This window comes from Trichoderma reesei (genome assembly GCF_000167675.1).
Source record: "Trichoderma reesei QM6a unplaced genomic scaffold TRIREscaffold_16, whole genome shotgun sequence".
NCBI lineage: Eukaryota > Fungi > Ascomycota > Sordariomycetes > Hypocreales > Hypocreaceae > Trichoderma > Trichoderma reesei.
The window spans coordinates 174,608-191,617 of record NW_006711163.1 but is presented as its reverse complement, the minus strand read 5'-3'; the positions used below and the strand labels follow the sequence as shown (position 1 = coordinate 191,617).

The following is a 17,010-nucleotide window of genomic DNA, read 5'->3' as shown; positions in this document are numbered from 1 at the left end:
CCTTCTATAATGTTTTTTTTTTTTTTTCGCCTGTCTTACTTCTCTTTACACTTGTTCCTACGGAGGACAGGAAAAAAAAGCAAGGGTATATCAGCGGGAGCGGGTTGCATATCCAAGGCGAGTCTTCTCTCGAACCGCGAGCGGGATGTGGTGCTTCAGGGAGGGATCTTGAGCCATCAGCAGGACGGAGCATGCGCCTGGCGATAGCTTGCCCAGTTCCACTGCTGGCACGGATCTGGATCCGCCTGCTAGCTTTCTCTTGGACGGGCGGGAGAAGACCGTCGTTGGAAAGGGCGTCAAAGGTCACACACAGGGTCAAAGGCGTTGGTTTTAAGCCAAAGGGGTGGGAGGGGTGGCAAGAAGGCTTGGGACAGTTGAGATTTTTTTTTTTTTTGTTTTCTTTTGATTTGAACATCTGCCACGGCTTAAAAAAAGAGAGAGAGAGAGAGAACGAGAGAACGAGGTGTTGGCGAGGAATGGAATTTGGGGTGAGAGATACAGGGGGGAGGGAAATGGTGGGTGGGTGTTTGTATGTACGAAGTATGAGAAAGAGTTGATTGTATGTAAGTATGTATGTACGCGTGTACGTATGGGCATGGGCAATGTAACTGTATTCGTTTTTTTTTTTTTTTCGTCTGGTTCGATTCACTGTATGAGCCAGTGGTGCTTTGTTCAAGACGATTCTTGTAGTCGAATGTGTGTGGTGGTGATACATGGTTCTCTGAGTTGGTTCGGATCGGAGAGGGAGGGAGTTGCATGTGGTTGATGGGACAGAGTTAGATTCATATCGAGAATCGAAGTTATCAAGGTTGAAAGGGGAATATATAGCCTTTTGATATATGCGAAGTGGCTCGTTTTCACCTTCTTCACGACGTCGAACAATCAACTTAGCCCCCTTATTCGAAACGACACTCTCTAACCAGGCCGCCTCCTCCACTCAACTTCGCCCTCAGCATTTCTTCCTCATTCACCATCAACATCATCCTGATATGCCCAACTTCAACGATGCAGCTGCTATAGAGTCAAGGCCTCCCGCACGCCTGCCTTGATCGAAACTGCAAGGCACAAGGAAGAGGCCGGAAACACACAAGGGCACACACAAACTGCAGGTCAGAGTTGGCACTCTTCTTTCTTCTCGCTAATCCGGCAGATGGTGTTTGCGATGCGCCTAGCGCAATCTTCAGATCAGGCATCTGCTAGGCTTGGAGGGGGAGACGAGACGAGACGTGACGTGACGTGACGAGGTTGTCTTCCTTCTTTCTACCTGGGCCAGCCCTGGTCATGTCTGGATGACGAGCCTTCAAATGCCGGCTGCGAAGGAGCAAACGGGTATCAAGTCGATAACCGTCCACCTCGATTGAAGCACGCTAGGAGATAACGAGAATTACATGCAGCGCCAAGCATAACAGGCAGTTGTTATGCGACGACTCTTATCAAGGGCTCATGAGTTTACGCCTCTTGGTTCACGCCTCTTGGTTCACGCCTCTTGGTTCACGCCTCTTGGTTCACGCCTCTTGGTTCACGCCTCCTAAAAGCGAAAGAGACTCGTGTGGATCCCGTTAATACATATGAAGCCGCCAACGGTTTCTTGGCTTGAGAAGCAAATAGCGCATGTGCGTGTGTATTCAATCTTTTGCATCTTGCATCTTCCTCTATGGAGACTGGTACTTGTACCCATACTGTTCCTTGGCGGCATCGACAATCTTCTTGTCCTCGGCGATCCTAGCAGCCTGTTCGGCATTCAGGCCTTGTCTCGGGTCAAAGAAGGGGGGCGAAGGGATATGGAAGCCTCTCTGCACGGCAGGACGGGCCCAAAGCCGGAGCAGCCAGGCCTTTACGTTGGGAAACTGGTCGTGAGAGACACTGATAAAAGGGAGGCCGTTGACCCAGCCAACCAGGGCAATGTCTGCGATGCTGTACTTGCCGCGCCCCGGCCCAACGACGTAGTCACGGTCGGCCAGCCGGGAGTCGAGGATGCCGTAGAGGCGTTCGGTCTCGCCAACGTAGCGCTGGATGGCGTAGGGGATCTTCTCCTTGGTAAAGCGAACAAAGTGGTTCGCCTGGCCCTGCATGGGGCCAATGCCTCCGTGCTGCCAGCCGATCCACGAGTCGGCGCGTGTGTAGTCGTCCGAGTCAACGGGGAAGGAAAAGAGGTTCTTGGTGTCATAGCGCCGTGCCAAGTACCCGAGGATGGCGTTGCCCTCGAAGACGGCCAGGTCGTTGTTGTTGTGGTCCACAATGGCAGGGATGCGGCCATTGGGGTTGATGGCAGTGAACCACGGCTCCTTCTGGATGTTCTGCGAGATGTTGATGCCCTGGTACGTGTACTCAAGCCCATACGCCTCCTTGAGCTCCTCGAGCAGGATGCTGGCCTTGATGCCATTGGGTGTGCCTGTTTAGCTCGGATAGAATCCCTGGTCAGTTACAGATGATCCTTCAGGAGCGGGAGGGGGCGTGTACGCGAGCTAATGGGGGACGAGAATCTTCCATCTCTCGGAGAATGTTGGATGCTCTCTCTCTCTCGGAGAAGAAGCATGCAGATGTGCTATAGCCGCTGGATGGGAAGGGGGGGGGTTGAAAGCGACCAAATACAAACAACTAGAGGCCTGTATCTAGCAGGAACCGTGCGATTTTTCGTGGCGAAACAAGGTTTCAAGTGGAAAATTTGCATATGATGCCATCGACCACTCGGCCGATAACCGTGGCGAGATGAGAAGCCCAAGAAGGATCCCCAAGATGCCAACAATGGACTGCCAAGGTTGAATTGCTCAAGAGAAGAGAAAGCCATCGAACCGCATGGCTGTCTGCCGAGCCTTGACTTGTCGGTAGACAGCCTTCGGATGCGTCCTCAATGCTCGCTTACTCGCATCATGAAGAGCCTTCGAGGGATCTCCGTGACCCTTTTCCAGTCATATTTGCACATTACTCGCACTCCAATATAGCCATAGCCGCAGAGGAACTTGTCCCCTGGGTATACGGATATCCGAAGCCAACCGACGAGATGCCATACATAACAAGGTATGGATGGACTCGTATCTGCAGAGATGCCAGATGGAAGTGCAGTCCAATTGGAATCAAGATAAGGATGAGGTAATACGAATGAATGTACTCTCGAATCCGAGCTCAGAAGGGTGTAGCAGATGGCAGCGCTTCAAAGTAAGACTGTTTGTTTGTGTGCTTACCCCAGGTCAAGAGCTCGATGCCCTTTGTGGCAATGAGGCCAGTCGGACGCGCCATTGGTGCTGCTGGTGCTGGTGCGATATCGGAGGTGGTGCAGGCGGTCCGCTGACGACACAGGTATAGAGGAGCTGTAGTAGCTGTAGCTGGAGTTGTAGTTGCGGTTGTGGTTGCGGTTGCGGTTGTTGCGAACAGAGAGACGACGAAGATGCGACTGAGGATGAATGAAAAAAAAAAAAAGACGAGAGAGAAAGAAACGTCGATGTCGTCATGTATCAAGGCGCAAACACTCGAAGAAAGAGCGGCCCTCTCTCGATTATTAAATACCTGCCTACTTCTAAGGTACTACCTCATAGGTAACCTACCTGACTAACGCAGCAGCAGCTTCATTTGCCTCTGTGGCCTCTTCACCAACACCCTTTTTTTCTTATCCAGATCTCACCACGACGTAATCCAGAGCAGGTCTTGCGAATGGGAGATGAATGGGGACGATTATTACGGGTTTATTTGTCAGGAAGAGGGGTATTTGGAGCTGCTGCATTATTACACATCAGGATAAAGAGAGACGGTGCCTTAAATCATCGGGCGGCGTATACACTACTACTAGGTAGGAGTATTGCGGCTTGGAACAACGACAATCAAGCTGATGGTGTCGTATTTCTGCCCTTCTGCGTACCTTATTCTGCGTATTCTGGTTAGTTTGAGGGCGCATCTATCCGGATGAATCAGCCCTCGATAATACATACGTCTTGCTCCTTGTGGCGCCCGAAAGACGTGCTTCTGCCACGGAGATAGCTAAAGGCCGCGTCCCATCATGGGGAGCGTCGTGCTGCGTGTCCTGGATGTCGTGCTTTGCTCTCTTCAACTTGTAATGGTGGTGAATAAAATGGACGCCGATTACTATAGGATCACCGACCGTCTGCATCTGCATCTCCTCTTTGCTTCTCGGGAGGATTTGGCTCGGCAGATGGCTTTTGCCGGGACTGTCTCGCAAACCGGGCGTTTGATTTCGTGTGGCAGCGAGACGCAGCATAATAAACGGGCAGAGACTGGTAACATTATCCATCATGTTTCGTCTCTGCCCTCAGCTCTCGACCATCGGCCTTGCTCGGGCGTTATCATAGCCTGCTCTTGGAGCCTTGCTTCTGTTGCTTGTTATAGATACCTACCTACATGTAGACACGGATTCAAGTCATCCGTGATGCTATTCCCAATGTGGCATCTGCCCAATATCATCCCTTATTAGGTAGTCCTACCAAGTTACTCCATGATTCACACGCGCGCGTCTCTTTCGTGTGCTCGCAAATGCCTCCCCTAAACAAACAAATAAACCAACAAGCATCCTGACAAGCATCCTCTCTCTTTGTCGCATCTCTCTTTGCCCCGACGGGCATAATGATCGCCGTCCCGGGCCGTCACTCCCGCCGGGGATCCAACTGAGTTGCCGCATATCGCATGGCAGCGACGCCTCACACAGGGGAAAGACTCCAGCGATTTCTATCCCGGTTCCCCGGGGACTCACTACATGTACCTACCAGAGGTGTGGACAGGCTGCAAATCCTGGCAACGAGATGCAACTGCCGCTTCTTCCTGCTGCTTGCTGCCCTGGAAGAATGCCACCTTGATGATCCCTCGGCTCCCTCGACATGCCTTGTCTATCATCCCATCGGAGACGATGGATTGAGGCAATTTGAGTACATATCAGAGACGGGAAGGACGTGCACGCGACAAACCACCGATGCCAGCCAGGCACCTTTCATGCGGGTGGCAAATAGAATGTTGGGAAGAGTCCGAGAATGGCAAGGGGAAAAGAGGGCAAAATTCGAAGAGGAAGCACTCGAGGAAAAGAGAGAGGAAGGGGGGGAGGAAGAGAGCAAGAACAAGGGTCACTGATGCACCGACAATGCAGAGAGACCAAACAGACGCCCCCCCAAAGAGTCACCAAGACGGAACAAGATAATGCAGACAAGGGAGGGAGGGAGTGTGAAGAGACGACGAGAGGCGAAAGCGAGGGGCAGGCCATGGATGTGCAGACAAGATGGCCTGCCAAGCGTGTCCACACCTTGGAAATCCCTCCTCCCCCCTTCCTGGTTCGTCTCTATCGATCCCATGCTGGGTCTCTATCTGCATCGACGCAATGGCCTGGCGTTCGTTGCGCCTCTGGATGCAACGTCCCTGTATTCCAAGTGGCGTATAAGGGACGGACAAGCACCTGGGATGGAACAGATCATGCACATGGATCTGGTTGTGCGAGGCTACACCGGAGTTACATACCAGCAAGACTGTAGCATTGCAGGGCGCGGTGCCTTGCCGTTGGGACAGCGCACGGGGCAGCAAGAGATTATGCGGAGGAGGAGGAGGACGACGACGACAGAGAGAACACAAGCAACACGGACACGACAGCAGAGCAGACCAGACCAGCAGAGAGAGACGCAAGCTACAGACGCAGAAGTCGGACAGAAACAGAGCAGAGTCCCTAGAGGCTCCCCATCTCGTCGTCCCCACGCCGCCTCGCCTCGCACCGGCGATTCCACTTCCGCAACGGCAGCCGTGCGTCTGTAGTCGCTCCTCGTATGCACGCATACATTGCCGTCCCGTCCCTACATGAGTACAGACCTCCTGTCAACATCACATTTCATATCTACTACATACCTACGAGTAGGGACTTGTATCTACCCAAGTATCTACGAGTACCCGAGGCAAAGAAGGATGTAGGTCGGGGGATATTGCGTGTAGGCACCTTGGTGCAAGCAAATACGCACCTTGTGTCTGTCTGCGCAAGTATGCATGATATACGACTCCTCTTCTACGAACCATCACCGACATTCACCACGTTCGAGACTCAATGACATGACAGCATGTACGATCAATACGCACAGTGGCAAAGCCAAAAGCCACCCATGAAAGGGATATCATGCAATGACATGCATGCATGCATTCACGCCTCCCCGTCCACAGCACTCGTATGTAGGGTTGTTCACCCTACAGCGACCTTTGCAGCTACATGTAGGATAAGATATGTACGCTCAAACGTTCCATCGCCTTGTCTTGCCATCCCAACCCCGACGAAACCGGAGGGAATCACAATCCACGCAAATGAAGGAACAAAACGTCATAACAGCCAGAAGAAGCTACTCTGAGCAGCAAACGGATCCGGGAAGCATAAGTCTTTTTTCAAGGCTCGCTGGCGTATCCGCGCGTACTTTTGAGGGCCGGTGGGAGGCGCAGCTACTCTCAAACTTCCTCCGCGAGCTATACCGAGCAAGCCGTGCCGCGTGGGCAAAAGGATTGAACAAACGGGCCAGTCATGTTTAAGCATCACCAAGAGCAGGGTTAAAAGCAAGGTGAGTCCACTGGCGGTCGATCAGAAGCAAGTCCTACGGCGCTAACAGTATGTATTTACGAACCCTCGTCGAGCTCCTCCTCCTCCTCCTACTCCTCCCCTCCTCTGTCTGTACACTACGCTGTTCTAGTCAACTGGTAATACAGTCTTGACTGTTCTAGGCCCCTGTCCGTACATGTAAATCCAAGCGGGCATCCCGGTCAAAGATCATGGCATGGCAAGGTGTGCGAATCGTGGTGTGGCCTTACGTCTTTGTACATACGAGTCGTCGTCCTGAATGTATCTTGCTCATCTGGCCAGATGCAGCAAATCGTATAGCCGGCCCCCTGTAGTCAACGGTCTCTCCATGCTCCGTCTACTCCATCGACTCCATCCGGCTCTGATCCTTCTCCATGCGGATGAACAAGACCCTCGTCGATGCGATACATCGCTGCTACTACAATATGTACTACAAGCCTCAATCTAAGCCATACACCCCCGGCTGCAAGTCTCTCAACTCCCACCCCAATCCTCACGATGGATATGTATCCCACGCCTTGTTCCTCAACGACTTTGACTCCTCGCAAGCCATGTAACCCTATCAAACAACCATCATTTCCTTGGCCTCTCATATCGAGCATCCATCCACCCCCATCTACTACGTCTTGCAAACCCCGACTCAAACCAGACACAATCGGCGACCATCTTACACGAGTCGTTAAAAAAACGTGGCCCATCTCCCCTCTTCTTCTTCTTCTTCTCCTCCTCCTCCTCCGCCCCCCCTGTCCCGTCCATCCTACCCCTTGTCCTTGCAACCTCATCCGCACGTGTTCTCAACCCCATCCATGTCCATCCAACTGGAGACGCTCCATCTGCCCCCCCAGCCTTTTCCTTCTTTGATCATCATAGTAACACGCACCATCGAAAACACCATTCCCTGCCTCTCTTCCTCATCATCTTCTACTACTACTACACACCTCTCTACCTCTTGCGTCTTCATCCTGCATCGCATCTTTTTCTTTTCTTCTACGACTACATGTACCTGAACGTTTCAAAAAGCTGCAGATGCACCATCTCCGCCATACATACACGCCCCCCTCCCTCGGATTCCTTCCGCCACCATTCGTCCCCGTCTCTCTTCGGACTTCCTCTCCCTTTTTTTTTTGCTTCATGACATGTAAAACCATGCGTTCTTGTTTCTTGCTTTATCTCTCGTTGGTTGCAATCCCTGCAAACATGCGATGCCCCTGTTGATGATGATGATGATGGGCCGCAGTGACATTGTCGCCAAAAAGCGGCACGTGTAGTACAAGTAATAGTATGTTCTCAACATGAAGTTCTTCGGCATTGCATGCACCATCATGCGATTTGTGGCATGGGGCAACACTTGAGACGCCACACCAAGGCAATAAGACATCGACAGACAGCTTGATCGCGAGATGGATGCACAAGGAAGCGCAAAGAACAACAATGCCGGCTCGGCTTTTCCTTGCTGCTCTGCAGGATGTTTGGTCTAGTCAAGACTCACTTGATCCCAGTTTTTGCTGTCCAGCTACGCACAACCATCTGAGAGACTTGCCACTTGCAATTGCCGTGATAAATCACCGCTTGATTCCCTTGAAGATGATCCTTCACTCCCACCCTCCACAGCTTTGCACTGTTCATCCAAAGACCTTCCATCGACCTTCCACAATGCAACCCAAAACAAAACAAAAAAGACACGGACCAAAACACAAAAGGGCTGAGAAGGAGGACATCCAACATCAATGCCTTACACCTCGTAGTAGTATCGCCATTCCTCAGCTCAAAGCCCCCCCTCCATCGCCTCGCTTGGATAGAGAGAACATGGGACGAAGGAAGCCAAAAAAAGACAAAACCGGTTGGGTGGTGGCGGCACCTGGTACTACTATACGCAAGGCCAGAAACAGAAACATTGAAATCCCTCCGGCATCCTCACAATCCAGCTTTTTCTACACCCGAAAGCCCGCGCGCCGCCCCGTCTTTTGTCTTCCTTGCGCTTCTAGACGATTGCCCTTCGCAGGAAAAGAAGAAAAAAAAGGCGCTGGAATCCTATCAAACAAGAAATTCACGCCTTCTCTGCGTGACATCGGCGAAGAGCCTGAAGGATCGCGAGCTGCAGATCGTCCCACCAAAGCCCCGTTCCGTCTCCCCTTGCTTGCCTGTGGTGATACTGCAACACTGTAGTCAACTCACTGTCATGTTTCCTTCTGTTCACAGTCAAATGGCTGTGCTGCTTGCTGCTGCCTTGTCCTGCCTAGACGTTTTCATCCCATGCACGCCCTTCTCTGGGATGTTGCAGGCCATTGCGCGCATTCCTTCTCTTGTCCATCCTGTGCTCATCTGGACGCGCTGCTTCTTCTTCTTCTTCGTCTTCTTCTTTGGGGATCGTGGGCAGAAGGAGGGTTAGACGGACTGGAGATGGCGCCGAGTCGAGTTCCAATCCCACTCAACTTCATCCCACTTTCTTCCTCCCAACACGCCCCTCGTCCGTCATCCCGGGATGAGTCCATGCTGCGTCCGCATCGAGCGCAGCGTGCGTCAACCACCATGAAGTTGAGCGGAGTACCGAGTAAGGCAATGTCCGAGACGGCGAGTCGTATGTAAGGTATGTATGTATGTATGTATGTCCAGAGTACGTGTATCATGCGAGCAGGTCCCGACGGATATCCTCGTCCTCTCGTCTGGGCACAAATTCAGCCAAGGGCAAATTCGTGGCCATCTGGCTTGCACAGCGCGAGAACATGAACCCTCAAGTCATCCATCATGGCTTCAAAGACCCCCAACAGCAACTCCAACACCACCATCCGGCCCCCCAGCCTCTCCGCAGATTCGGCGGCACGCAGCGCTTGCTGCATGAGATTCTCAAACAAGCAACTCTAGCGAAGCAATAAACAAAAAAAAAAAAAAAAAAAAAAAAAAAAAAAATCAGGGAAATGGAAGGAAATCCCACGAGACGCCCATGTCCGCTCCCTTTCCTTCCCCCCCTCCAACCTCACTCAATCCTTGGATGAACACGCGTTTCCCAAGAGCTTTGACGTATGGAGCAGACGAAAAAAAAGGCACACGGGGTTCGCTCAGTGTTGCTCCTCTCTGGCTGCAACCCTTCCTTCAAAGGCGTGTATGTAAGGTACAGAGGGGAAGGACCAGGAGTAGAGCGTGGTAAGACACCACCACCTCACTCACGTACACACACACTCGCGCGCGCAAAATAGAGAAAGAAGAAGAAAGAAAGAAAGAAAAATAGGGTAGTATTAGCAGAACGTATATCCGCAGCCGTAGCCGCAATACTAAATCTGCAATGTAATACCGAACTGCAGAAGCCGGCCGTGAAGCAACGGACAGGCCCAGGGCAGAGTGTCGCTAATGCTGCCCTGAAACGTGCAACAACGTGGGATTTGGGGCAGAACCTCGTGGGAAGAGAGAGGGTGTGATGGCGTTGCAGTTGTGAAAGAGGGGGGGAGGGGGGAGGAGGAGGAGGAGGAGGAAGAGGAAGAGGACCTGGGAATAGCAGAAGGAAAATAGCATCACCACCATCTGCAGGACATGACAAAGCGGCAATAGTCTCTGTCTGTCTGTCTGCTTGCTGCCCTGGATGATGGTGCGCTGATTTCTCTCTTTCTGCTTCGCCTTCTTGACCTCCCGGAAGGATTCACATCGCCGTCCATTACCCTGCGCAATGCCTCCAGCGAATGGGTATGTATGTATGTACATGTACGCAGTTCAGTCCATCTATCTGTCCGTCTCCCACCTCCTCCTCAGTCAAGGTCATGCCGTCTCCGAACCCCCGTTGCAGCTGCTATCCCACATCCTTTCCCATCTCCCGCAGCCCATCCCGCATCATCTTTTGTCTCCCATCCCACTCCACGCCGGTCGATGAATCAGCACAGCCGGGGGGGGGGGGGGGGGGGGGGCAAGACGATGCGAAGAAAACGCACGAGCCCCCCCCCAAGACGACGGTGCCATCAACTCTATCCCGCGCCCTGACAGGGCACATAAACAGAAACCTACTACATACATACATACCTCACTTGTACTCAGCCGCCCCATCATCAGCCCCAGACCTGCTGCTCCCTGTGCAAAGCAGCGCGGCTCGCAATGCCGGCTTTCACTGTCCATGAAACGGGCCTGCTTCTCTCTCTGGTCAACAGAGGCTATTCTTCTTCTTACCTACTGTACATGTACCTATACTGTATGACCAGGCTGGCCCCCTTGACAGCAGGCGGAAAAGAAAGAACCCACTTGCCTGTCAGTTCCGGCAAATCCTCAACCCCATGCTGCTGCCCCCTCCCCGCCCTCCAGTCCCTTCGCAGCCCCTCTCGATTGAGTGCCATCATTCGTATCACAGCCATGCCGTGGGTTATTATTATAGTAGGGTAGCATTGATGTGCGGACTGGGACCTGCTGGTGAGTTACGTTCTGCTGCCTTGGCCATGTGGAATGTCTAAAAAGGGAAATTCTGGCGGCCACGTTGCACACCCCAGGAATGATCTGAGTGCTGTTCTTTTGAGGTTATTCCCAAGTCGTTTGTTTCTCATTTCTTGCTTCTGATATTGCTATGAGAGCACACAAGTGGCATTGCAATTGTTCTCTTTCCTGTTGATAAATGCTTCCTCCTCCTACATACCTGGTTTCTTATAACTGCTAGTGCAAGATGACAGGGGAGGGGGCCATGGCGATCCGCCGAAGGAAAAGAAACGTGAAATTGCTCGGAAACGGCGCGGCTAGAGGATGAGCTAGACATGGGGCAATTTGGAATACTAACATAAATCAAACAATAATAATAGAGAGAGGCAAAGAGAATGGGCATCCCAGGTAGACTAGGATCAACGGAAACTGGACCGGCAGAACAGCCATCTCATCTGCTCCAAACCTCCCCCCCCCCCCCCCCCCCCCCCCCCCTCTCGAGCCCTCACTAACATAACATGATCATGACGATGGAGAATGACGCATCCCCAACAATCCAGCAGTCCTTACATACTACAAGCCAAACCACACTCCCTCCAAACTTCCCCGAAAGCAATTGGAACCCCCCCCCCCCCCCCCAGACGCCACACCCATGACAACAATGCCCATGAACCATGACAGAGATGCCCGCCTTGTTAATACTGCACTGCAATACTAGTAGTCACTCGTAATGCCTGTCCCGTCGCTATTTGTCCTTTGGTCTCCCACGGTTCTACTCCCGGTGGCTTGGCACGTCTAGTGCAAGACGGCAAAGACAAAGACTTGCAGTCTTTTGATCCAGCTGCCATCTTGAGACTTTGACAGTGGCAAATTGGAGCAGGGCCAAGACCATCCATTGTTGCAGGGCAGTCCGAGTCCGAGTCCGAGCAGTTCAATTGGCTTGTCGATTAGCCTTCTCTTACATCTCATTCGTTGGTCCATGTAAAGAGAAGAAAAACAACATACCCTATAACACACGCAAACAAATAGACGAATAACAAAAATCGAAGCATACAGATGCAGGAAGCTCAGTATCCATCGATCAAGACAACTCACGATGGAGGTCCAGTCTAAAGCAAAGCACTCTCCAGAAGCCTCCAGAATGGGGGCGAGGGAGGGAAGCGAGCCCGGCAGACAGACCGGCAGACAAGGATACCACGACGCTTCAATCCTTTCATCCTCCAAACCACACCTCGACGACACACCTCACATTTTTCCCGACTTCGCCTTACCAGTATAGTCAAACAACGTGCTGCCTCAAATCAACGCCCCCTCCATCTCCTTCTCCTTCCCGTACCATGCCCCATATCATGGAACGGTACTGAACGGACCAGCAATTACCTAGTGCCACATGCAAGAGTACAAGTATGTAGTAGATGCAGACCAGAACCAGGATGAGACAGAAAGTGAAGCAAAAGAAAAAGCCACCACATCATGATATACAGGAAACTCCGGGCCTTGCCTCTCTCATCCCTCAGCTCAACAACCCGCCGTGACAATGCCTCCCCGTCATCACGCACACTTCCCCCAATCACACCACGAGACAAAAGCAAGGCATTCTTACACCAGCGGACCATTTCCCGCTCTACCAAAAGGAAAAAAAACCAAGTGTCAAGACTGGTAAAATACGTACATCACAGTAGCATCGCCCATCTGCAAGCCGCTTTGCCCCCCTCTCCCCTCCTCCCCTCGGGGATCTCAATCCTGCGTATCCTCTCCCACGCTGCTTGCCACGTTTCTTCTCACAAGGTAATGCCACCCTCCCTTTTTCTTTCTTCTATTCTGCTCTTTCCGGTGCCATTGCCCCTAGTACTTTGTCAAAGGCAGCTCGTACCTGAACTAGCTTCACTTCCCTCGTTTTCGTTCATCTCCAGCCAGGTCGGGGAAGCTTGCCTCACAACCCCCCCTCTAAAAGCCATCTCCCTCACCATGGGTATACCCGAAACACAATGCCGATATAGTACGTGTGATAGCTATACATGCCAAATCACCCTCAATCTCAGTCCCTTTGTCACCCTATCCAGTTCCCCAAGCCCACCCAGAGGCTTCTTCAACAAAGTATCGAGGCTCCCACACAACTCATCCATAACCGCCACGTGCACTGCCTGCCCTTCCAACCTCTCCCGAGTTAATAAACACCAATGCCTTTGCCGCACACACACATCAGGCAATTGAGTGACGCTTTCCGTGCAGCAGCAGTAACTGTAACGCGTCCAACTAGAGGGACAGGGGCCCTGGTTGCGGCTCACCAAGGCGCTCTCCCCCATAAGCCCCCCCCCCCCCTCCCCTACCCCATGCTCACGGCCATCTCAACATCGCCGACCTATCCGGGAATCTCTGGGCCTGCTCTATACTACTACATACCCAGTACTCTGTCAGTGGTGATGATCCCAGGTAACAAGGCGCCTCTATTCTTGGCCCTCTCTCCATTGCCATCGGCGACTTCACTCTTAACACAGCCTTGTTCGAAGCGTAAGGACTAGAGGTCCCAGGTCCATGCACGACACTCTTCTAGGAAACAAAGACCCCTACTGTATGTATGCCCGCTGTGGGCGAGACCCATTCGGGACAGAAGTTCCCAGCCCACATTCACAGGCACGGAAGGGATAGTAGTACGATAGTATGTACACCTGGCTCTACGAAGTCCCCCCCTCGAGACAAGGGGGACCTGCTCAACCGGTTGTCGCGGCGGCAGCCGGGTGCTTGCTTTCCGGCCACGAGTCGCCTGTCGTGCCTCTTTTAGATATGGTTCTGACGGCACTGACTCGACAGACTTGGCCCCGCAAAGCAAACGGCACGGAAACGGATTTCAACACTTCAACCAAGCCCCCTCCCCGGGGGGAAGAGCCAGCATGAATCATGGAGATGCTCCCCGGGGCCATCTGCTGTGTCAACGGCTTGGACCACAGCTTCCCTTACCGAGGGATAAAGGGCCCTCGCAATTTGGCTTTGTGAACAGACCATCTCCGCCATTGCCTGATCAGTCGTTCTCCTCTATCTCGTCGATAGTCTCCAAAACTCATGGACTTCGAGGCAAAACTTCCGACGGCACCAAGATGTTCTTGGGCAACTAGGGCGCGTGATGCCATGGATTGCAGAGGCTCAATTGCCACGGTGACAAGGCAAGGGTCAGAAAATAATCTCTCTGAAGCATTAAGAGCGGCATGAAGCAAAAGGAACCCAAAACACCGAATGCTGCACCTTCCACCTACTGACTGTTCCCTTGAATGTAACTAGCATGAGGCGGAGGAGGAGAAGTCAATTAGGCCGTCTGGTTGATCGGAATGTTGGCGTAGCCGGCAAATGACTATGGCTAGCGCTCGGGGACCTTAATCGGAGATGGCCCGCCAGAGATGTGCATGTCCTTCGTATGATCCGGCTGCCGGGGTAGGCGAGTTGTCGAGATGCCCCTTTCAGACAGTCATTTTACTTGTACGATGGCTGTCGATCGTCAATCACCACACAGACACAGAACCCTGACACCGAAGCTTGCCGCCAAGAGGACCACAAGAGGATTAAAACGAAGTACTTGACGGGACATCTAATCGAGAATTAGTTGAGCTTGCAAATTGGCACAAGGGGTCAGATGGAGAAGTCTCTCGTGTTGCTTGCCTCACTCCCCTCTCCTAGGAACCCTGATAGACTCTGTTGAGCTTGACACTTGTGTCTCAGCATATCGAGGGATCCCCATCTCTTGCAGTGGCAGGCGGCCGGCGGCACTATTTCTGCCGCCGAAGCCCAATCTACCTTGTAGTAATGGAACTTCTCTAAGTAGTTCTGCTTCTGGGCTCAGTCTCATCTGTCATTCGTGGGCTAGGCATTCCCCCAAGCGTTTCTGCTTCGACAAGGTACAGGGCAGAGACAAGCTGCCGCCCCCCGAATTTGGTAGTAAAGAAGACCTAAAGGCAGGCAATTGCCTGAGGAGACATCATAGATTGGGCGCCACATCAGGTGGCCTCTCCTAACTGAAGTCGATGTTCTGGCGAAGAGGAAGAGATAAGAGGTCGCCGAAGTGCAATTGAGGCACTTGCAAGCTCATTACATATAACTTTGGCGTGTATGAAGTATTACAGTCGAGACAAAGATGTCAAGAGGTGGGAGTACGATAAGTCGACGCAAAGCGTAAAGTAGAGTAAGGAGGCAGAGGTATCCAGGAGTAGAAGCTGTCGCTTCGAAGACGGTGTGAGCTGCCTAGAGGTACAATCCCGATACGAACATCTTCAATGTTGCCTGAATGGACCAGAATGCGACGCTCCATGCATTGCTGTACATGTACTGCGACGCTATATGCAAGATGCTCCTGGCAGGTGCATACGGCGACGCCGTGGTTTGAGGAGAGGCCAGCACGTGTTGGAGAGTGATAGGGACAGTGCCGTTACCCCCCATCCGCGCTGTCTCGCAAAGGCGTGAAGACGCCCAGTGACTGGCTCGTACTCGCACTCACTGGTTGGGCGGAAGCGGCAGATGGTAGCTGGTAGTAGGACCGTGACGGGTTGGGCTGGAGGAGCAGAGAGCGGGCTGTTTCGGCAGTATCTTGAGCAACTGAAGAGAAAGGCGGGCTCTGCGGTTCCAGCGAGCCTCCAAATTGCCCATACCATTCGACATGCTGCCAGCAGTCGCAAAGCAGCACCCCCAGCTTTCGCGGCGCCCGCAATCAACTGTCCTCGACAGGCGGCAGTGACAGTTCGTACTGTGCGTGTTCCTTCTAAATGCCCGGTAATCACAGATTCTTGGTGAATGGAATTGTACAGCACAATATCGTTGTGAAGCACCACGCCCGGCATAACATCATGTAGTACCTACTCGCATAGGCGAGCAGTAGTGGTATGGTAGGTAGGCTGTACGAAGTAACGACAGCAAGATACCTATCGTGCACAGCATGCCTGCCAGATGACCTGGGGAAGCAGGCAGAGGAAGGGGAGGGGTGTTGAAGCGGCATGCCGGGCAACTCCAGACTGTGCAGTATCTCGATGAAACACAGCCGGGCGAGTTTGCCACTATCGAGGGCGGTGTTGCTATCATTTGTGATATCATGATGGCATCTGGAAATCAGTGACCGCAAGAATAACTAGAGACGCAAAGCAGCACCAGCAAAATTAGACGGTATGGTCTTCCTAGCCTCGGCGAGACACCGATCACAAAGTGCTGCAGGCATCCACCACGAGACTGGGTTGTCGACAACCCAACTGCGCGCTGTCGGCTGCTGCTGCGACTGGAGCTGCATTCCGGGGAGGCAAGAAGCTTTGGAGAAACGTGGACACTGCAGAAGCTGCATGCAACCAGCTTTCCCTTGTCGCCGTGGGGCCTGTCGCCAGTCAACCCAGCCTGTCTGCCCTCTCCTGCTCAAGAGGCCCGCACCAGCTCCAAAAGCTTTGTGTGCATCGTCACGGACTCCGTACCAGGGCCATGCCCACATATGCAGTGCTGTGCTGTGTGTGTTACAGTGCAGCGCACGAGGCTTGCCCGCTGCGGCGGTGCCCATCCCGCCTTTTCTCCCGCAAAACTGAAGCTGCCGCACTGGAAAAGGGCGGTCGACCAGGGAGCATCGACGAGGAGCCAAAACGGGGCCGGTTGGTCAGAATCCACCAATGGCGTGGCGATGCCGGACAAGGGCACCATTGACGCACCGTGAACGGGTTGCACGGCATGGGCGCACTGGGCACGACGTACTCGTTGCTGTAGTCGTGTCGAACAAGCTTCGAAGCCGCCATTTTGCTGGGGTGTTTATCGAGCCATGACGACGAGAGCGATGGACAGCCAGCAGGCAAGCAGGCAGGCGAGCATCGGAGAAGAAGCAAAAGGTAGGGGGTTCGGAAGCAACAGTCGCCGAACCGCGTACGCAATGCAACCAGTCTCAGGGAGAACGGCGAGCTGTCCTGCTGCACCAAGTACCCGGCGGTGTCCTATAGTTACAAGAATCAAGATGCTAGCAATAGCTCCATGCGAGTAGCACGAAATCCTGGGTGGTGCTAGCAGGAGCATTGCTCCGTCATCCACTGACATAGCTCCCATTTCCCAGGCTGGCGTCAAAAGTAGATAAAGATAAC

General features: G+C 52.8%; 2 protein-coding genes across 2 annotated transcripts; one reads left to right on the top strand and one right to left on the bottom strand.

Moving 5' to 3' along the window:
* Positions 1 to 1,652: 1,652 nt before the first annotated feature.
* Positions 1,653 to 3,237, bottom strand: TRIREDRAFT_22830 (uncharacterized protein; the record flags this gene model as incomplete). Its single annotated transcript, XM_006967100.1, has 2 exons — positions 1,653 to 2,392; positions 3,183 to 3,237. 2 exons carry the CDS (start codon positions 3,235 to 3,237, stop codon positions 1,653 to 1,655), a joined length of 795 nt encoding a protein of 264 aa, XP_006967162.1.
* Positions 3,238 to 9,067: 5,830 nt separating this feature from the next.
* TRIREDRAFT_109476 (uncharacterized protein) lies at positions 9,068 to 9,411 on the top strand (the record flags this gene model as incomplete). Its single annotated transcript, XM_006967232.1, has 2 exons — positions 9,068 to 9,116; positions 9,152 to 9,411. The coding sequence occupies 2 exons, from the start codon at positions 9,068 to 9,070 to the stop codon at positions 9,409 to 9,411; spliced, it is 309 nt and encodes a 102-aa protein (XP_006967294.1).
* Positions 9,412 to 17,010: the final 7,599 nt, after the last annotated feature.